This window comes from Amphiura filiformis, chromosome 2 (genome assembly GCF_039555335.1).
Source record: "Amphiura filiformis chromosome 2, Afil_fr2py, whole genome shotgun sequence".
Lineage (NCBI taxonomy): Eukaryota > Metazoa > Echinodermata > Ophiuroidea > Amphilepidida > Amphiuridae > Amphiura > Amphiura filiformis.
The window spans coordinates 11,427,858-11,451,737 of record NC_092629.1 but is presented as its reverse complement, the minus strand read 5'-3'; the positions used below and the strand labels follow the sequence as shown (position 1 = coordinate 11,451,737).

The 23,880-nt window shown below is 35.7% G+C and overlaps 2 protein-coding genes across 5 annotated transcripts in view; one reads left to right on the top strand and one right to left on the bottom strand.

Annotated features, from left to right (window-relative positions):
• The window catches only part of LOC140145884 (pancreatic lipase-related protein 2-like), a 47,107-nt gene extending 42,589 nt beyond the window's left edge, over positions 1-4,518 (top strand). For 2 of the 4 annotated variants that reach the window (XM_072167587.1, XM_072167583.1), the window contains one exon: positions 1,916-4,518. In XM_072167587.1, the coding sequence (XP_072023688.1) occupies positions 1,916-2,290 (375 nt within the window). In that variant the 3' untranslated portion in view covers positions 2,291-4,518. The remainder of the gene's footprint in view (positions 1-1,915) is intronic. The other 2 variants (XM_072167584.1, XM_072167586.1) reach the window with 2 other exon arrangements.
• A 2,388-nt stretch (positions 4,519-6,906) lies between these two features.
• Positions 6,907-20,990, bottom strand: LOC140171257 (TLC domain-containing protein 2-like). The gene is made up of 4 exons (XM_072194490.1): positions 20,609-20,990; positions 13,800-13,882; positions 9,813-9,895; positions 6,907-7,851 (listed from the first exon to the last, which is right to left on the bottom strand). Exons 1-4 carry the CDS (start codon positions 20,794-20,796, stop codon positions 7,456-7,458), a joined length of 750 nt encoding a protein of 249 aa, XP_072050591.1. The 5' UTR covers positions 20,797-20,990; the 3' UTR covers positions 6,907-7,455.
• Between the last annotated feature and the right edge of the window lie 2,890 nt (positions 20,991-23,880).

Genomic DNA, 23,880 nt, shown 5'->3' with positions numbered 1-23,880 from the left:
CCAATGTTCAATGTCCCATGCATAACTCGGAACTCATTAGGCCTATAGCTAGGAATAAGTACCAGAAATACTTTGACGCTGGAATGCTATGAATAAAATTATCGTTAAGTAGCGGTCTTTTCAAATCATAAGCTTTTGTATGTATTGTATGAATTAAACTGTGTGTGTTCAACGTTCTGTGTCTCAATCAATTCTATAGACACAAGGAGAGAGTGCAAGCTTCAATTATCCTGGTCAATAGGATTATGACTCTTTTCATTAAATGGAATGTAAAGATATCTCTCGAGGTGATTTTTTTATGAATTCAGTTTAATTGTAATCCAGCGCTTGATGGTGCGTTTTACATATCCACGTGATCCCGTCTGTACAAATGTAATTATTGACCTGATGGTGATGATGCGCACCGTTCTGAGTGTAAGGCAAGGCAAGGAAGATTGGAATTTACTACCATCGCCTATGTCGCCAATACGTATCACTCCTTCGGTCGTGTTACGGTATGATCCTCTGTTGTGTAGATCGCCATCCCGCACGCGCGCTATGTACGTACTGTGTTATGAACATCAAGTATGCTTTAGACTAATATTTCCATCGTAATAATAACACGACGGTTCCTGCGTTTTATTCTAAGTCTCGGATTTTTGACAAAACTACAGCACCTAGGGTCTTGATTTTTGCAGGGTATGTTGGTTTAAAGTACAGTATAATCGTGTAAAAACTGAATTTTGAAAAATATTGAGGGCGTCCCCTCAGCAAATGTTATAATATGGCTTTAATAACACAACAGCAATTTATTAAAGACATTAAACCTAATATACAAAAAAAATCGATTGATTGATAGTTTTGTTTTGTTCTGCGTATTCGTGATACCTCATTCGACACGATGCCAAAAACAGAAAAATAGTAATATACAATGAATAGTTTTGTTTGTCTCTTTTGTACGTGATCCATAATATTAATACTGAACAGCAATTTTGTTCCTTTTAGGAATTTTAACTCTTACAATAATGGCGAAATGTGTACAAAGAACAACCAAACTAAAAAATAATTGGATCCCGATACGATACTGAAAATATCAAAACATGTCTTCGCTATCAAAAAATGCTTGTCACCCTGTTGCGATAGTCTCTAGTCGCAAATACCAACGTCTCATAATACATATGGAGCACACTGACCTCTAGGCCTACACATTTATAGTGGGCGGCGACCGAAAAAGTGAAACCACTTGGCCGCCATATTGGTCAGGGCAAAAAAAAAAAACAATTTCACCTTACTGATGAGTAAAAAAAATCCCCCACCCAACTCTGCATGTATAAAAGTATACATCAAAACTGAAATTAAATTTTTTTTAAATCGCTGCCGAAGGCGGCGTCAAAAAATAGTTCCAATCGTCCTCCAGAAGATATGAGTAAAAAAGAATCAAAACCCCTTTAACAGGTGATGAGTATTGTACACAGGGCAAAAAGTCATAGTCTTTGGTTTGGTATTGAATACACTCTATTACAGAATAGTCGCCTGCAGATCCGTCGGATAACGCTTTTTCAATGGGAAAATGAACTTTGCTGCTTGAATGATGTCACGATGAGGTTAGCATTTATTCCGTATTGAAAAGCGTCGACCGACCTCATTAATTACGTGTGAGCCCGCTATGTAAGCGGTCAGTTATGGTGCATGGCAATTTTACGAACAATGTGAACGACTATTACGTAATTTGATGAAAACAAAAATTGCCTTAAAAGGGTGGGTCTGAGCGAGCCGCGGTGGTGTTGGGGACACTGAATTTTACGGCCAACGCGTAGCGCTATTAAAGCGTTAATTGGAGTTCACATAGCAATGCGCGCGGGTGTCGTTTGACCTAACCTGCTAATCAGGGTTCGAATTTAAGGTGGTACAAATAACGATGCAATATTTCTTTCAGGTCGGACATGTGGATTTTTACCCCAATGACGGCAAAGACCCGCAACCCGGATGCAATCACATGTTCTGCAGTCACGGAAGACCAATGGAATACTACGAGCAGAGCTTCAAAGATAAATGTACTTTCCCAAGTAAGATGTGTTCGTGGAGTGAGAGTCAAGACTGCCCGGACGGCGACTGCCCAAATATGGGGTACTTCGTGGATACCAAGGCAAGTGGGGTTTACTGCGTAGATACAACAGATAAAGAGCCTTTTTGCAAAAAAGGTACCGGAAATGGAAAAGGCGGTAACAATGGAAAAGACGGAGGCAACGGAAATGGAAAAGGTGGAAAAGACGGAGGCAACGGAAATGGAAAAGGTGGCAAAGGAAATTGAAAAGGCGGTAACAATGTCAATTTCTAAAATAAAAAAGAGGTAAAATATAGTTTACCTTAATATGGGTAAACATCACTAAGGATATATGCATCTGTTAGGAACATTGTTTGTCTCAAAACTGCCTCGCGCATTTCTTTTAACAAACATGAAACTGATTTCTATCCCTTTTAACCCAAAATAGAGAGTACACAATAGCTTCCTTACGCAACAGACGGTCTTACAAAATGTTGACTTCGCCAATGGTTGAAACGTGATTTTGAAATGCAAAGCCAGTAAAAATCTTTAGAATGTGGTATGTTGTGACAAAAAAAATGTAGTTCGAAAACGAAATCCAGTGAAATTGTTGACCATCTATTTTCAACGTGCTTTCATTCTAGTAGTTTTATCGGCCTCGTTCGTCACGTGATGTGTGTCCATCATCGCACAGAACTTTACATCACCCACATCATTCCCAACCAAAATTGTGCGTGATTATCAACCTCTTTGACAGCTTTGTACTCAAGACATTCATAAAGAATTACGAGCATGTCCCGTACTGTTATCGTACCTGTAGCAGAGACTTCAAGATTTCCTCCACATAAAAGAACAACTTAGGCAAACTGCATTTTGCACGATGAAAATGTTCATCTATATATATTATTGTAATATGGATGGGGACAAATTCACTCATTATAGGGGAAAATTCACATTATAATCATTTATAATCCAATATAATTAACATTCAACTAATATGCATAATATTAATGATTTTTCTTCTAAAGTGAAAATATAATTCCAATCATTTGACAATTTTGATCAAGTCTTGCACATGTCGGATAAGGATCTATTTAAATCCAAGACTGTTAATGATCTATGTTTATCGGTTTTCGTTTTAAATCTAAATTCAAATCAGTTGAAATGTTATTTAATTTTTGGTTAAACAATATTAAATCTAAGATTGGTTGTCCATCGTCACAATTTTATATAAAGATAAACTGTTGCTTCTTGGGAATTCTAATTAGATTTTTTAATTATATTCTGCAAGCTTTGAGACAAACATTTTCTTTCAGATTTTAATTTCAGCAAATTAATATCAAATTTATGAATAATTCTAATATATATATTTTAAATTCTACAGGGTTTTTAATGTTGTCTACCTCTGATAAGTAAATTTTCTTGGTACATGTAAAATATCCCTTTTCGTTATATTTATTCTTGAGTAATGTTAATGAAGTAACATAACTGGACAAAAAAAACACAATGCAGCTAATGGCTATTCTGGTTGAAATCCATAAACCACTTATAAAATACATGACCTTAGTCTTCCACATGCACAGGGAGTGTGAATTTCAATTGGGTTACTTGAATGGGTGACTTCATTTGAAATCTACAGCCCCTCTGTGGGAATTTAAGGTCATGTTTTTCATAAGTGGTGTATGGATTTAATATTGTTTTCATTTCAAAGTGACTAACCTCAGACGACTATAAACTGTTCGTTATATTACTCCAAATAATGAAGGCAGCTTAAATTGAATATTGTGCAGTGCAAAGCCGTTTTTCCATATTATCGCTGCCGTCGCTCAGCGACTCGCGTAAGTATACTTGCGCAGGTATAATAGATGCGGACGGTTTTATAGTATTCTAGAAACTTCCCTTTGAAGTACAAACACACACACCCGTACGAGGTTCGCGAGGCGAGCTTACGCATAACCATCATAATTACAATTAACTGGTATCGAAGTTCGTTCGAATTAATCGTTGTTTATACAACTATATTCTTGTAAAATAATCAGTAATAAAAAACAGCTAAGACTGTATAATAATGGTAATAAAAGTAAAGTGGTGGTATTTAACATTACGTTTTGTTACCCGGAGAGATTTGATCATATCTCACCTTCTTTTTAAAACCAAAATGTCGGCAATAGTGAGGGATCAACATTTAACCACAAATTGCCTCAGGCAAAACTCACTTCCTGGGAACTAAACCCAAGGTCATTTTTATATAACTCAAACCCATTGTGTTATACACTGCCTCTAGCTATAATGACATCCGTGTGATCTGGTCAACTCATTGACAGATACGAACCTCAGGAGGGAATTCAATTTTTGATCAATTCTCTCCAGGTAGTGAAACGTAATGATATTTACAAGGGTGTAATCAATTAAATACGCATGCGGGTAAAATTAGAGCCCTTGTAATATCATGGAACACGGTTTGAATAAAGATTATAAAGGCTCATGCCTGACAAGAGAGACTCAAGGTAGTTCATTTTTGTGTTGTAAGAGAATTTTGCAATTGTCACTAAAATGACCCAGGCCAAAATCACCTGCTTCTGAATCTGAGTTCACGCAACAGCAAACACACAAACACGCTCGGCTGTTTGTTATATAACAGGTTAATTACTAAGTTATTAATTAGTGCAGTATGGCTATCAATCAACTATCAATCCAGAATCATACACTAATTAAACTTAGACATATTACACAGATATATTTTACTACAATCACTTATCTAAGCCTGGGGATCTTGATAAGCTGAACATCTGAACATCGGTCTCAGTTCTTGATCCAAGATCCGGCAATGTCCAAGATCCTGTCTATCCCAAGGTAAACCCCTGGTTTACCACAATCTCCGTCTAAAGTTCTGATTACTATGTTTTCACTATCCTAGCTGCTATCCCAGCAAACACAAAAACGTTTTTAAAACGTTTTAAATAAGTTATATTTTGGCTTTTGGTTTAGGTAAAAACGTTTTAATAACATTAAAATGTCGGGTTATATAAAGGTCATGATAACGTTTTAAACGTTTTGTATGAAAACACCCTAAAATATAATTTTAAATGTTTTCAAAAAATGTTATTGTAAACTATTTTTGCAAACATTTTTGCCAAATATTGAGTCAATACTTAAATAACATTATGTTAAATTCTATCACCTCCACGACCCATTATTCGAAGTCGCGCACTGTGATTTGTTGAAACGCGTCACGTGAGAGCCCATTATTCTGCAATAATGGGTCGAGCGCCGTAACACATTCTACGCACAGCATTACGCTTGGTTACGCGTGCAATATTTCCGCGATACGCGTTGTCACTTACGCGTGCGCGCTCCACCTTGAAGTAAACAACTTAAAATATTTGTGCCAAAAAATGACATTTTCTCTTTAAATCGCACTATTTTCTGGTAATAGAATAGAAATAAAGGGTGCAGCATTATCCTTTACACGCAAATAATGTGTCATCGGCAGTAAAAACGTTTAAATAATGGGTTCGGCTGCGCCTCACCCATTATTTACGTTTTTACTGCCTCGGACACATTATTTGGGTGTAAAGGATATAGCATTACCCTTTATTTCTTAAATAATTGAACCCAGCAAACACAGAAATGTTCTTAAAATGTTTTTTTCAAAACCTTTCAATAACATTTAAATGTCGGGTTATATAAAGGTCATGAAAACGTTTTGAAAACGTTATTGAAAATATTTTGGGCAAACATTTTTTGCAAAATATTTTTCAACCCCAAAATAACATTTTGTTTAAAATGTTTTGTATCAAGTTTTCAAGAATGTTTTTGGAATGTTATTAAAACGTTTTTATACCCTTTTTATAACCCGGCATTTAAACGTTTTCTGTAAAACATTTTTGTTTGCTGAGCAGTAGATTATCAAAAATGTTTTTAAGGTTATGAAAACGTTTTATACTCTTAATATACCCTTTATATAACCCGACATTTAAACGTTTTCTGACAACCTTTTGTAACCTTTTGCGAATGATGTCGAAAACGTTTTGTGTTTGCTGGGATGCTAGTGTTTTCCAAATGTTCTTCTATGGTGACCGTAAGCTCCTCTCTCGGAGATATCTTGAGGAAGCTTTCTGCTCCACTTAACAGACAGATAACACACTATGTTGGTTAGTCCAGCAAAATACCACAGACAGATCGATGATGGAGATATTTCTGTCTGGCGCTTCTTTAAGTCGACAGTACAATCGAGCACTCTTGGCTCACTACCGCCTTTGGCGTATTTTATTCTCTCCAACACAAGAACCGCGAACCAAAGTTTGAAGACTTCAATTATGGTAACTTTGTACCAATACTGGCTAACATGAATTTCACAGAGTTCCTTCTTAACATCATACAGCCTTTCTCCAGATCATTTCCTGTCCAGGCGTTATACCATTTCTGAGCATTATAGAATAATCTGAACTATTAATGGTATATAACAGCATTTTTAAGGCACATTACATCAATTCTAAATATAGTGCATGAAATCACCACAAGCCAATCAGACTCTACTCTGGATACATCAGTTCTAAAAATAGCACATTCCCTCAACACAAACCAATCACCATATACCTGTTTGTAGTGTTATGCCATGATTATTAGCATAGTGTCAACACTTACTACTGTGGTAATCATGACTAATGTAGAAGTCTCAATTATGTTCCAGAAGTTTCTACAAGTTACTAGATATGTATTTCTTGATCATTTTAATCATTAGCATTCCTGAGGATATTCTATTAATCTTCAGAGTATGTCAAATTCAAACAAATGGAGATAAATATCAAAACAAGTGAAAATTAATGTTTAATGACAAAATACATAACTTTTAATGAATATTATAAAATATTTTTGGGGCACATAACAATGTATCATTATCAGTCGAGGAGCCCAGCAATCACAACACGTAATTCTAAACAGAATGTTATGCAAAATTGGTCCCATTACATGCACCAAAATCTGAATCCTAAACCCTAACCATGCTAGTATAAAACCCTAATTAGGGTCTATATCTTAAAAATCTAACCAGAGTATCAATCCATAACCCTAAGGTCCGTATGCACAAAACAAATTAGACTCAGGTCCAACTTTACCTGGTCTAACTATGGACGTTAGACTTAGGGAAGGATCAATTCTTTTCCTCCTTTTCTCTTAGCATAATCCAAAAATTAAAGTGCAGCCATCTAATATTAAGCTACATGCATTTTACAATATAGAATAAGGTATGTAACTGCCAAAAGGTTCCTTCTCCGTAGGACTATCTCCATAGTTAGACATGGTCTAAATTTAGACGGTCCAACTTGTTTTGTGCAAACTGCCTAAAATTTTAATTTAAATAATTAAACTATAGTTTTTGGTGTTATTGTTTTATTTTGAAACATGCAGGAAGGTGCAAAAAATAGGCCCTGTTACCAATCCATTACATGTTTACGTGTATTCAATTTAAAATCACTGTTTTCACTGATTACATCTACTTTAATTATTCGATGTAATAGTACTAAATTTATTACAATGATGACCAATGTGGCAACAAGCATTAAATTGTTTACCCATAGAGGCATCAGTTGCCGGTCGTAAATCAAACATATTTCCATAACGACCAAAACTCCGACTCTTAAACCAAGATAAGTAATAATATTAAGGAACAGGTTGATTTTATAAAGTTTCGACTGTTTTGGCACGCCATACATGAGAAGAAGTTGACGGAGATGAAGAAACACGCCGTTGACTTCGACTAGCGTTGAAATGAGACCGTAGCCTAGAAGACTTTGTCGCCAAAGAAACTTCACCCCGACACTGAAAATCTGTTTTTAGAAAACACGATTTAATTTAATACGGTAAGTTAAGATTACTGAAAGGGATTATCATAGATTTTCTGTAAAAATTCTTGTCTATAATCGGAGACTGCATTAAAAATACAAGATCGCGTCTGACGTTACCTGTCAATCAAACTCTAAAAAGATTTGTTGACAATTTTCATGATTGAAATTTCTGAATGCAGCAGTAAAACAGCGTGCCCTATGATTACTTTTTCACCTTCAAACATACAAACTGTCTCAAAAGTTAGGTCATAATGATTGGAAACTTTCTTTTCTGAAGGCACCATGTCAACAATGCCTAGAAAAAGTTGTTTTTACTTGTAAAAGTACCGTAATTGGAATTGAGAAAATAGCGAACAATTACGGTACTTTTACAAGTAAAAAAACAACTTTTTCTAGGCATTGTTCCCTTTTCTCCGATGAAGGCACCGGATGAATCAACATTCCTTTTATACAGGGCCGGATTTACCTGGGGGGGGGGGCTCTGGGCCAGGCCAAAATTTGGAGGCCCCCAAACTCACCATGAGGAAGGCATGTGCACTCAAGTGGCCAACCTTATTTCTATTGTGGTCCATTTGAACACCAGGACGGGTTACCAGGAAACAGTTAGGGGCATATGAAAAGGTTTGTCTACAAAAACGATTCTCTTATCAATGCATATCTACGCACAGTTCCCACTTCGATGCACCCGAGCACACAGATATTTCCGAGCACAGCGAGTCTAGTCTCTACGCAGTCTGTCTTTATACTACATAGTTGAGTGCATAGCATCATAAGAGCTTTATGAGATCTAGTGGAAAATAAGCATCTGTGATTGTTTTTTTGTCAAAACCTGAAGTGTTCCCTTCATCCAATGAGATTTTTTATATATCGAACGAAAGCTAAAACTAGCAATTTTATGTCATTAAATGAAAGAGCACACTTATATTTCAATATACTAGCTTCATTTCAATGAGCATTGGTCAATTGCAAATATTGTGCAAAAAGTTATTTTCTCCTGTTTGTCATACGGATGTAAATTCAATGAACTATGACTTTGCTAAAGAGCGCTTGCAAATTGATATGTTAACACCCTACTCTTTTCGAAACTGGCTGCGAAATACTTGGACCGGTATGGCCCTCTGTACACGGGACCGACGGCTTAATGTCCCCTCCAAAGGACGACGTACTTTCATGATTCATTTACCCAATTCAATATGAACCATGGGGAGAGCGGAAGTCTGAATTTACTACACAGGTTGCCAATTAATTTGAGATATTTTTCCCCATGTCAATATCCCAGCAAATCTCCACCGCTGGGAATTGAACCCGGGCCCTCGTGCACTTAAAGCAATAATGTGTGATTTGCATAAAGAATAGATTTCTATTTAAATGTTTGTTTTCACTGATTACATTATCCCCTTTTAATTTCGAGCCAAACAAATGAGGTATAACGAAGAAAAATGCGATTTCATTCCAGCGCCTTCAATGCGTGTCTTACGCTCGCCGATCGTATTACATGTAATACTGCACGGAGCATTGTGCTCGACGTGTGTACACATAAAGCCGCGGACATGTTAGCAAGCACTTGATCGGGGAACTCTGAATAAAACCGGGTCTCCCCGGTTTTAATATAAAAAGCTAAATTTTACTGTTATTAAAGCACTTCAGGTTTAGTCTTTTACGTGGTATTTTAGTACACCACTGGGCATTATAATTATGCAAAAAGTAGAAATCCGAGTAAAATTAAGGGCGTCGCTGTGAAGCAAATCACACATTATGGCTTTAAGGCAAGTACTTTAACCATAAGGCCACGCTCTCCCTATTTGCAAGAAAACAAATAATTGTCCTCGACAAACACAAAAATATACATATAACAAAAATGTAGGAAATACAATCGCATGAAATAAAAAAAACCCTTTCAAACACTAAAATAATTCATTAATTTTAAAAGGAAATGTACTTACAAAAACATGGTGGAGTAGAATTGGCCACGACTGAGCAACATTTTGGTTCCGTAAAGAGTCTAAAGTGTCATGTAGGAAATACCCTGTGTGTGACAAATTATAATTATGATTATAAACGAACCGCAAACGGAACAGCAAACATATGGCCCGCACCCCAACACACACACAACCACACCCCGCCCCACCCCCACCACACACCCACCCACCCCCTACACAATTGGGGAGGACAAAACTTATCTTGCATTTTTTTTGGTATTTTATGTCCAAAGAGCATGAAAAGTGAGCACGTAAAGTAGCATAATTTCTTACCTTACACCGAGGGGCATGCAAAGCCCAATACCTCCAACCTCCAATTTTTACCTTGCATTAAGGAATCGTATAGCAACGTTTGCACAGTATTTTTGTGGGACATGAGAGCACATCAGATCGAATTGCAATTATGTCCTTCTGATATCAAATTATATTATGGCAATTTATTCAAAATTTATTTATTTTTTATTTTTCATATTTAACAGTCCTCAAAGTGAAATTAATAAATCTAATGATATGTTCTTAAAGTGTATGTAGCTGGGAGGAAAAGCCGACGGGCATTTGAAAATTGTGACCTTTCGTATTAATTGAAGATACATATTTTGTCCCAAAAAGACCTAATTGTTTTAAAAAAAAAAAAAAAAAAATGTATTTCTTCAATACGAAAAGTCAAAATTTTCAAATGATCGTCGGCTTTTCCTCCCAGCAACATACACTTTAAATACATTAGGGAGCGATCGTTGTTTACGACAGGGGGTAATGGGCATTTTGAGGGGGGACGCGAAATTTTGAGGGGGGAACGCGAAATTTTTTGTTGAACCAGGAGGAGGGATTGTTAAATTTTAAATGGAGGAATTCAAAAAATTCATTTGAGCTGACGCCAGGGGAAAACACGAATTTTGTTGCCGATATTTTTTTTTTCAAAACACCCATTCCCCCCTGCCGTAAATAACGATCGGTCCCTCATTAGATTTATAAATTTGACTTTGATGACTGTTATTTGTCAAAAATATCAATTTTTAATAATTTGCGATAAAACTTGTATTAGGCCTATATCGCGAATTTTTTTTTTTAATCAAAATTATTTGATATCAGAAAGACATTCCTCGTATTCAGAATGCAATTCGATATGTCTGATGTGCTCTCATGTCCCAGAAAAATATTGTGTAAACGTTGCTATCCGAGCCCTTAGTCTTTACAAGATTTTGCAACACACCGTAGATTAAATTATTCAATTAAGGGTAGTCAGAGCGGTGCTTGAGGTGACCGTGTTTGTACTCAAATATTGAGAAAATAAAGCCCACACTCACAGGGAAAGGTATGGCCACAGTGTCATCGCCCCGATATCTTCATGGCAGAAATCGCCATGGTAGGTTGAATCCACCGCCACGCATGGCCATTTTGTTCCGACCTGTTTAATAGTTTTGATACGCATAATGGGCCGAAGGACATCTGACTAAGGCTAATGACAATAGCCCGGTGACTGACCTCGCTGTGTGTGAGTGAGCATGGTACGCCATAGGTCATCTGCTTTTACCTCCACGATTGGCCTATACACTGCGCTATATAGTTCGGCATATATAAAATCAGAATTATTGTCAGTTTTTGAGTTCAAGACGCAAGCTTCTTTCTCAAGACGCAAGCTAACGACTATCATATCTGTTCAACAAATATATTCAAGTGCAAGGAACCACATCTGGCTTCTTTAGACTAAATCAATTACGGGAGATATTCATCATTTTCTACCCGGTATCCAAAGATTTTCGTCTGAATATCAAAATCGTGCATAGCACATTCACGTGTATCGATCCCGGGTATTGGTTTTAGTATCTCTGCTGTACCAAATAATTATTAGCCAGGCGATGTCGGTGTGTGGGCAGGTCACCGGATTTACCTTTTTGTGGACCCTGGGCCAGACCAAAATTTGGAGGCCCCCAAACGCACCGTGAGGAATGCATGTGTACTGAAGTGGACAAGTTTTTAGATTATATTGGGACATTGGCGTGCGAAGCGAGCGAAAAATTTCCATTATAGACTATTTTAGCCCAAATGAAAGCTGAATTTTGCTATGTAACAGGCAATTTTGCAAAGTAATATGAAATTTCAAAAACTTGCACACACGTAAATTATGCAGGCTTAAATCTAATTTAATTATTGATGTGATTGATTCAAATTGATGAGAATTATTCAAATTTATCTATTACATATGCTGTTTTTTTAATTGATTGATGCATCACTAATGCGTATTTTAGATTTTTATTTTCGCTTTATGATATTAAATGAAATGTAAATTTTCATATCAGTTTTACGGTTGCATATATTTTATTTTTTTATATATTTATTTATTTTTCTTTCTATAGCATGATGGTAATTTCAAAAATGTCGTACCTACTCTCACATGGCACACGTCGAAGGGTTAGTGGACTTAAATTGAAGTATTACATGTATATAAAAGCCAATTAAACATGTTAAAACGGAAATCAAAGTACAGGCAAAAGCATGCGAATATTGGAGAGAATTCTTGTACTTTCCCAAAGGAAATAAAGAGAGATAATTAATTAATGTTTTCATTTAGCCGTTTCAAAATACTTAGTTCTAAAAACGTTTTTGAAAAGACTTTGAAAAAAAACCACGATGCGTTTTTTCTCAGGAAGACACAATAATTTTTGAAAGATTATATTCGAAAATAAAGTTTTAACTTATAAGCTGATATGGCCTTATAAAGTGGGGTGGTCCTGTACTATGTGCTAGAAGGCTTTTGGTGACATTATCTTTATAAATTTAGAAAGACGTCTTAATAATTATAGGATCGGTGTACGCAATTTATGCATTAGACGGAGGCGCTGTATTTAACGTTAGTTTTTGATATTTTTTATTTTTTATTTTTCACCCGGGTAAGTCGGGTGCAAAATAGTTTTTAAGTGTCCCAAGCTTTAAATACGACCCTCCGCTTAATGGACAGTTTTGTTTACGGTGTGTCAGAAAAAGCGGGCCTCAGCGAATGTGGTGATGTTTTAAAATGTGTTTTAAGCATTTTTTTCATTCAGTGTGAAAGGCAAGCCACGTCTTCTAGCTCTTATTTACAAAAACCAACAACAGAGTTTATTCGATAAAACAGTTTTGAAGATATAATCTCGGATGTAATATGGTTGAAGGATAGATTTTGCAATTTTCTGTTGACTACAAATGCATGGCCACAATTATTGCCTCATTCCAGTGGCATATAGTTCAATAACCTCAATAAAACAATCGTAGTACAAAATTTGACCTGAAGTTGCAGAGTATGAGTTTTTGTACCAAAATTTTCAAAGGTCATTCAATCAATGTACAGATGTATTGGGGTTAAAGAACTGTGCCCTGATAGATGAGCATGTTGTAGACCATAGTGAAAGTGCAAGTGTAAGTCCACACCGCACACGGAGAGTTTTTGGAGAGTTTTTGAAACCTTCAATGGAGAGTTTTTGAAACCTTCCGTGCGTGTGTTAGTGGTTCAAAAAATCAAGCCACTTTTTGTAAAAAAAAAAGTGAGGCGTGTATTTTAAAGGAAATTAATAAAAAATGACATTAATAATTCGGTAGCTTTTGCGGTTCTTGAATTATAAGGATAATAATTATCAAAAAAATGTAAGACATCTAGAACTAACAGATCTATCAAAATGTGAATCTATTTCTTAAATTCCCAATTAATATTTCTAGAAATCTGATTTTGAGAGAAATATTGATCCATGGATGGACGCGCCTAAATAAAATTACTACAAAATTGGTCCTGCACTCATTTTTACATTTGAGATCATATGTTCAAAACTGATTTATCAAATGAACTCCAGTTTTTTTAAAGATGTGTCATTTACATATACTGAACAACTGTTACAAAAATTAAAAACACCATTTTAAGATAGCATTACATTTGTCGAGGCACGTTGTTTTTGTGACACTCTGTAGAGTGTATAACATTACCCATTGAAGCGGCTGACATAAGCGCACCATTTTGCTCAAAAGTGTTCACTCTATCCGACAGGTATTCTGGAGTAAGAATTAAGCTGTAAATGTAACCAAAAATAAATGTCACAATGGAATTAGTTTTGTTTTATTTTCCGATTGGCGATAGCATGGCAAGACGTACCTAGTACCCCTATATTAATAGGATTTTTTTTATAGTAATTTAAAAAAATGAGTAAATAAATCAATAATATTATTTATTGAAATAGGCTTATGTACCAGTCTTGATTATTTTATTTTAGTTGATAGTATCTAATTCTAAAATTATTCAACCATGTACATTGTAAAAAACAGTGTATGCAGTTATTATACACTAAAATAAGTTACGCGAACAGCAAATATATTATACAAATACCCGGGTACAAATATAACATTTGAATTAATTATATAATGTATAATTATACAATTTTTTGTTAGAAAACTGAAGTTAAGGAAAACTGATATGCCATCCGTCATTACCGAAATTGTATCAAACAAATGATGTCACCACATTCACACCTATTCTATACTTTCCAATTTGTAAGTACATCATTTCTGGTTTGAACATTAATGGACCATGAACAGGGAATCTGAACACTTAACACCTCTTGACTTTCAGCCTTATCAGTAATATTTTGGTTCATATTGTGATGAACAACCCTGGTGAGAACCTAAATTTGTTTTAATAGTGTATGTTATCATAACACTTGGCTTAGAACATTATTACGTACGATTAACAATGACAGGAAGTATGAACAGGTAAAATAGTCTATTCGGTCTATTGTGTGAAAGTGTGTTATGGTTTACCTCATTCAATTGATTTCACTAACCATAGAGTTCCAAGGGAGTACTCAAGAAGTGATGGTTAACTAAACCCCTCAACAAAAGTTTGGAAAGTTTTTTCAAGCATCTGTATCTCAAATTATTTGTGACATATTCATATCGTGTTGCATATCAATGGATAGCTACAATACTGCCCTTTACAATGACACCCCATTTGAAACAATAACATTTTTCACTGCTGAGTACACGCCTTGTGAATGTAGTGGGTCTCAAAAAGAATTTGCCAAATTGACCATTATTCTGAGCTCAAACAACGCTAGCCACTAACCTCAATAGCGGGTAGAAAAAAACCACAGGCAGCCACAATAGTCAGGCACCTTTTCCTCACCGACCTGCAGGTTACACGTTACTGTGGGATGGAATTCCATTCTTCAACAAGGATTCGTCGCAGGTCATTCAATGTGGTTGCATATGGGTTTCTCTGGCACGATCAAGCTGGTCCCACAAGTATTCAATCAGGTTGAGGTCTGGCCTGATGGCAGGCCAGTTTGACTCTACTCCCATATTCTGTAGGTAGTCGTTGACTACCGTGGCTATGTGGGGCGAGCGGTGTCATTTTGGAGGATTGCATTAGGTCCCAGATTGTGAAGTTATGGGATTGCAGCTTGCTGCACAGAATAATGGTCAATTTGGCAAATTCTTTTTGAGATCCCACTACATTCACAAGGTGTGTACTCAGCTGTGAAAATGTTATTGTTTCAAATGGGGTGTCATTGTAAAGGGGAGTATTGTAGCTATCCATTGATATGCAACACGATATGAATATGTCACAAATAATTTGAGATACAGATGCTTGAAAAAACTTTCCAAACTTTTGTTGAGGAGTTTATAACAACATTTATTTTCATTTTAGACTTTTTTATAGTCTATATTTTCTTCATTTCAGCTTAATTTAGCAGTTGTCATGGTTGTGTGCAAATTCCTATTACTATTTATAGATACGTTGTAATAAAACATGATTTTAAACATTTGTATATTACTTTTCTCTGAGGGCTTGCAGCAAAATTGATATTTTATTTTCCTTGGTATGGGTTTGTGGCTAGTAGTCAGGTTATGATGATGATATGATGATGATGACGACGACGACGACGACGACGACGATGACGATGACGATGATGATGATGATGATGATGATGATGATGATGATGATGGATAATACAACTGATGTCAGGTGATTATTAGAGTCGTGATGGTGACGATGATGGCAGTGATGAGGGATTTAATTTAGTATGAAATTCTCACCCCCCCCCCCTCCCGCACCCACCAGTCAATGTTGTTTTGATACTGAGACAGGAACGGACAATTGGTCTAGTATTGGCTCCAACATTGCTTTTTTTGGGGGGTTGTGCAATATGAAACATTAATGTTTGCCACTCATGTTACTTGCAATGTTTAAACAAAGAGCACGTTTCTATGGTATCAGTCACAGTATATGTTTTTGCTTAACACGTGTGCTATGACCCAAAAAATACATCATCTCCAAATACACAGTTCAGTGACCTCGAGGCATCCATTCAACAAGAAAGTTAACCTGTTGTTATAGAAGGACATGCATTTATACCCAATACACTCAGAGGTCAATTTATGAGTGCACAAACATTATAGGGTCAACAAACTGTGTCTTTATAATCCGAACAACATGTGACATATTTACAGCAAGGGGCCGTGCCAAGGCCAAATCGACAATGTTTATTGAAGAGATAAGGTATGCATAATCTCAGTTTGCGAGTAGATAAGAGGTCAAATTTTCCATGTTAAAAATAGAATTACATGCTAGGCATGTTTGTTCCTCTTTTTCGTTTGTGTATTAATCATCATCATCATCATCATCATCATCATCATCATCATCGTCATCGTCATCATTATCATCTTTTATTTGATTTGATTTGTTCATCATCATCATCATCATCATCATCATCATCATCATCATCATCATCATCATCATCGTCATCATTATCATCATCGTCGTCGTCGTCGTCGTCGTCATCGTCGTCGTCATCATCATCATATCATCATCATTACCTGACTACTAGCCACAAACCCATACCAAGGAAAATAAAATATCAATTTTGCTGCAAGCCCTCAGAGAAAAGTAATATACAAATGTTTAAAATCATGTTTTATTACAACGTATCTAATAGTAATAGGAATTTGCACACAACCATGACAACTGCTAAATTAAGCTGAAATGAAGAAAATATAGACTATAAAAAAGTCTAAAATGAAAATAAATGTTGTTTTATATACAATTTGTCAATATTTGCCAGACAGTAAACTTTATCTAGTGTGTTGTGAGTGTGGTTCCCGACTATGGTTTGGTTTTTATCCATATTACTGGATTTATCAACTCTCAGTTAGCGCAAATGGGGGTTTCCCAGGCAAAAATTTAGGCATGAGTCATGCCCATGAACATGCCAAGATCTGGCCATGAACATGCCAAGAACATGCCCTATTTTCGCTAGCAACGGGCATGAATTTTCATGAATTTGGGAAAATTTGATGGGTTGTTCATGCTCACCCATGAATATTCATGCCCTTGCATGTTTTGTTTTTTGTCATGCGTGTAGTCAGAGCCTTGACATGTTCAGGGCATGTTCATGGGTAACTCATGGGCATGAATCGCGGTCAATGTCAAATTCTCTACTTTCATGCCCATAAATTCCTTATTCATGGGTAAATCATGGCATGAATCATAGTCAATGTCAAATTTTCTCTACTTCCATGCCCATTAATGTTTAGTCAAGGACGTCAATTACAATTTTAATGGGTTCAAAATTAACGACCCATGAATCCTTGATAGAGGATTTTCATGCCATATAAAAAACAAAAGAATCAGAATGTCTTGCCATGTTCATAGCATGAACATGCCATGTTTATGGCATGATTTGCATAGCAACCAGTAGCGAATTTTGGGAATACCCATGAATTATTTTTGCCTGGGTTAACACCTCTTGACTTTCAGCCTTATCAATAATATTTTACTTCATATTGTGATGAACAACCCTGGTGAGAACCTTTTGTTAAGGCCGCTATCAATGTTTAGACAAGGGAACTTTCCTACGTTCAGGTTTGTGTAAAAATTGCTTGAAAATAATTTTAGCTTACTACTCTTCATTCTTTTTGATACTAATATTCCTGTTCTTTTCTTTTCCCAGTAAACACAAAACGTTTTCGACATCATTCGCAAAAGGTTATAAAAGTTTTCAGAAAACGTTTAAATGTCGGGTTATATAAAGGGTATATAAAGGGTATAAAACGTTTTCATAACAATAAAAACATTTTCTGATAATCTACTACATAGCACACACAAAACCTTTTGCAGAAAACGTTTAAATGTCGGGTTATATAAAGGGTATAAAAACGTTTTAATAACATTCCAAAAACATTTTTGAAAACTTGATACAAAACATTCTATGCAGAATGTTATTTTGGGGTTGAAAAAATATTTTGCGAAAAATGTTTGCCCAAAATATTTGCAATAACGTTTTAAAATTACCTTTATATAACCCGACATTTAAATGTTATTAAAACGTTTTGTAAAAAACATTTAAAGAACATTTCTGTGTTTGCTGGGTGCAAATATTTTAACATAATGTTATTTAAGTGTTGACAAAATAGTTTGCAAAAATGTTTGCAAAAATAGTTTACAATAACATTTTTGAAAACATTTCAAAAATATTGTTGTAGCGTGTTTTCATACAAAACGTTTTTAAAACGTTTTCATGACCTTTATATAACCCGACATTTTAATGTTATTAAAACGTTTTTACCTAAACCAAAAGCCAAAATATAACTTATTTAAAACGTTTTTGTGTTTGCTGGGTTCTTTGAACTCTCGTAATAGTTTAAAATTAAAGAAGACCTTCTAATTAGCATACTTTTGGATACCTCCATATTTGGTATTACCTAATTAATTATCAATACTTCTGCGGTGTTCACATATTGACGTCATTAAAGCTAGTCACTTCGTCAAACATCCGACAAACAAACATTTGCACTTTTCTTTCCATTACTGTTATATTCTGAAATACCATATATAGCTGACATGTTAGTTCAATGATATGAAAATATTTCTGCCGATGACCTCATGTTCACATTGGCTAAATAAGCAGGTATTTTCGCTGGAAAGGGACCGGTTCTTGTCAGCCATTTCCCCCTCTGATTTGAGACGATTTCGTAGATTGCTTACCAGTCGTTTTTGTTATCCTAACTATTATAGTTCGCACATAGAGAGGTGAACTTCGACGTGGTGCGAAAATTCTTGCCGTACATTTTTTTGGTTTATTAATATTCATATTTCAGACGGCCTGGTTACGTGTCATGCATCAGTATGCATCACCAGATCTAGTTTTACTAAAAAATCTTTGTAATAACCAGACTTGTGAATTTCAGGAGGTCAAAAACCGTAGCTTACAGAAAAATGTTGTGATTGACTTTTTTTTATCCAACTATCCATCGCAAAAACTGATACACTTTCCACGACACTTAAGTCATTTTTCAAATTACTTTTTGATCAAAACTGCACAAAATCATCCAAAATGTCATTTTCACCAATTTTATTGAATTAAGTGATGATATGTTCAGAGATATTTAAAATAGCCATGCATGTGTAATGTGTTCTACACGCCCATGACACCAAATATGAAGTTTCTACTATAGCTAATTAAATTGTGACAGTTTGCAGGGCGATATATTCAAACAAAGTTTTAAGGGCTTGGATATAGCGACGTTTTCACGTATTATTTGTGGGACCTGAGAGCACATCAGACATATCGAATTGCATTTCTAAAACGAGACATATCCTTCTGATATCAAATAATTTGGATTTTTTTAATTTACGATATAATACCGATTAAAATGATTAAAATTGATATTTTTGAAATTTAAAAGTCTTGCATAAATCAAATGATATGTACTTTAAGTGTATGTAGCTGGAATGAAATTGAAAAGCCGACACTCAATTGAAAATTTGACATTTCATATTAAAGACATAGATTTTTTCCCCAATACCCTGAAAAAATTTAGGTTTTTAATCATTTGCCATAAAATGAGTATTATGTCGCGAATTAAAAAAAAAATTAATATCAGAAGTCATAGTGAGTTGAAAAAATAACAGTAAGCTGAGTCTCTGCCTAATTCAAACAGGCCGCTTTTGATTTTGACTAAAATTTTGACCTTCATGCTGATTAAACTTAATTGTTTTTTGTGCTCCCCAAATATTATAGTTGCCCAAAAACATATATTTTGGTAGATTAAAGATCACTGCATCCATACATCATGACTTTACTTTCAAAATGAGACTTTTTCGTCCTGAAAATTGGACGCGTTGCATGGACTTAGACATGAGGTAAAATCAACATATTTCAACGTAGCATCTGCGTTTTATTCTACGTTGGAATCCAAAATGGGAAATCGCAATGTCATTTTTTGTACGCAAAGTATCACACACATTTCAATGTGCAATCTCTGCGTATGAATATTGCGGTTAAATTTAGTCCATTTTTAACACATCGCCGTACCTTTATTATAATGATTTGTTACAAACAAAAAGGATCATAATAATAATTAGACTTTCCTTCGTATGTTTATTATCTTTGACTGTCTTTAACATATTGTGAAATGGACAAATTTTGTGTATTTTCAACGATGTATCTACGTCGATTTCGCACGTGGAATATCTTCCAAAAAAGCTAAATACGTGACCTCGCTTCGATACAGGAGAGTGGGTTTAAATAGATCAACGTACGTCCGATGTCTACGTTTGGAAATCGCAATGTCTCTATTGTGGTACCGTATGAGGTACAAATTGCAATCTTGCAAACCAGGCAGAATAAAAACAGAACATTATTGGAAAATTGACATTTTTAGTGCTAAAAAACCAATAATATTGCTCATTCCTACCTAGTCATCCTAGATATGTAATGGTACGTCTAATAATTACTTACCAACATATTCCTGTAACAGCGCAGTACGAGGCGTGAATAAATGATCCCAGAATATTTTTCCATTTATGCCGCTTTTCACTGGCATATTTGTGCGGTGCTGGTATAAAACTAGTATCCAAAAACTGTTTGAAAAGTTCAAAAACTACACAGGATGAAAGCAAAGTCGTGGTTACTGGCAACGAAAGCATATTTGCGCAGGTTACGTTTCAACTTCAGAATCCGAATCAGGAAGAATACTGCTTGGATAGTCTATAGATGTGATGGTTGTCTGTTGGGTAATTGACGCTCTCAAACATAGTCAAATTTATCACAAAATTATTTGGTAGACGAATCCAGAATATTACTCATGTCTCTAGCTTTCACCATCAAACTCAAAGCTTTCTCAAACTCTCAAAAGTGACTTGGTTCACTGCTTTTCCCACAGAAGATGGCTGTTGCCTCATTCCCACGGTGCGATGTTGGTGCACGTAGTGAATCAAATACGTGATCTAGCGTGAAACTACCTTCTGGATTTGTCTGCCAAATAATTTTCTGATAACCAAACTAATCCTACAGATGAAACTGTTCAGTGAATAATATATAATATTAGTGAACAATTTGCGGTCAATATGCGTGTTTTTCATCATTTCGCAAACTATAGGCCCTGTTCTTCCAGCTGTCAAGATATGGAAATAAAACGAATTTGTATTAAGTTAGAAACCAAAAGTATATGACAGCAATAACAAACCATATGTTATACATACTATTGTAATTATCATTAATTTAATTTATTAAACCACTCAAATACAATCAATTTGATCCATAAGAGACAGACATTTAAACATGGATGTAAATTGGCTTATTGTTTAATTGATTATACGCATGTAATTGGCATTGACTTAAATTCATTATAGTGTGATGTTAAAATCAGGCATACGTATTTTCAGTTTTTAAACTGAATTCAGCTTTTTTTTTGTAGTCAAAATTTCCGCAACTTTATTTAATTTCAGCCTGTTTTTGGGGCTTTTTTTTGCTCAATTTCACGTGTATTTTCATTTTTATTTTCAGGAAAGTGCAGTCTCATGCCTGTAATATAATATTATATAAAAACAGGTCGAATCAAGGGGTGTGTAATGGGCGCGAACCTGGTTTGGATTCCAGAGGGAGTGTGTCTGTAACAAACACAGCCACCAGAAAAGGACCAGCTCAGATCGCGCGCCAAATGAGTTTGCAGTTCAGAAATTTAATTTTTTTCTCAGCCTTGAAAAAAATGGGCAGAGCTGTGAATCGAACCAGGGATCTCCATGTTGAAAAAACCAGTGCGGTACAACTAAGCCAACTGACAATTAGTTTGATAGTAATCCTTGATATTGCTGAATGGAATAAATCGATACTGATAGGCCTATATGTACGATGCTATTCAAAATTAATAGACGTTCCATAGGGCCTATAAACTAGGAATATAATGTGAAATGTCTATCAATCGATCAATCAATCAAGTTTTCAAGTTAAAATGTGTGTGATACTTTGCGTATTAAATCTATAATAAACCGATGAATCATGGAATATTACTAATTACTTGCTAATCTACCAAATGAAATGAAACTAGACTTAGCTGTGGTCTAAGACCACGAACACAGCCGTGTTGTGACCTCTTAATGACCTTTGACCCCAAAATGTATGAAAACCCCATAGGCATTGGCTAATGTCAATGTATGCGTGCACGTGGCATTATTTTGCCATGTTATTTGTGGCAGAAGGGGCATTTTGAACGTTTTTCGTCTCAGACCGGAAGTGGCCCTTAATGACCTTTGACCCCAAATCTGTGTACACCCATAAACACTGGGTAATAACAATGCATGTGTGTAAGTGGCATCACTGTCCTGAGTAATTTGTGGGAGAAGATGCATTTTAAAGGTATTTCGTTTTATACCGGAAATGACCACTTAATGACCTTTGACCCCAAATAAAAAAATATCATATATACATTGGTTAAACACAATTCATGTGTGAACATACCATTACTCTCCTATGTTCTTCTTAGCTAATACATTTTTTTGAAGATATTTCAATTTATACCGGAAGTGGCCCTTAATGACCTTTTGGCCCCAAATCTGTGTACACCACATTGACACTGGGTAATAGCAATGCATGTGTGCAAGTGGTGTCACTGTCCTACGTAATTTGTGGGAGAAGATGCATTTTTAAAGGTATTTCGTTTTATTCCGGAAGTGACCCCTTAATGACCTTTGACCCCAAATAAAAAAATACCACATATACATTGGGTAACTGCAACTCATATGTGAATATACCGTTACTGTCCTATGTTTTCCTTAGCTAATAAAAAAATTTGAAAGTATTTCGTTTTATACCGGAAGTGACCCCTTAATGACCTTTGACCCCAAATCTGTGTACACCATATAGACACTGGTTAATAACAACGCATGTGTGCAAGTGGCGTCACTGTCGTACGTAATCTGTAGGAGAAGATGCATTTTAGTTGAAATCACGTTTTTGACCCCTATGACCCTGCGTGACCTTTGACCCCACAAGTTTCATGTGACATGTAGGGGCACGGTCAATGATCATTGTGACCAAGTTAAGTCAAAATCGATATAAGCATGTGAGTGCTAGAGCAAATGTAATGGTTGACAGAAAGAAGAAAGAAGAAGAAGATCCTGTAAGAAAAAAGACACAGCCGTGACTAACGTCACGGCTGTGTAATGAAATCAGTAAATAAATAAATACATACCTGCCGCTGTGATTTGGGGTAACTCATTGCTTCCCCTCTCCAGATACCTGTACTTCAAGTTCGCCCATACCCCACGCCTTAATAAACGCATTCTGGATGACAAATCTATAGACGAATCCAAATCCACGCAGTACACCTGACTAGCAGCCTTTAGTTGGGTAGCCGTCGGCTACAATGCACCCAAAATGTGAAATGATTCGGCCTTGGCGGAAATTTTAAACTGCATTCCATCACCCGTTTTACATCTTCCGCGAAAACACAGGTAGACAAAAGAATGATTAAAGTTTACACCGGAGTTTACAACACAATAGGCCCTATAGTTCCCTTCGGCAAAACACACATCTTCTACATGGTCTATTCGCTGTTGAAGTGACATAAATCGGATTAACTACACCATATCAAACGCTACAAATGGATGTACTTGCGAAGAAAAAGGACTATGTATGAATAGATGCGACGGGATTACCTGCGGAATTATCTCTATTGTATATATTATTCTATTAACCCTCCTCGTCCTTGCATCTTCTCTAGGTGTTAGGCG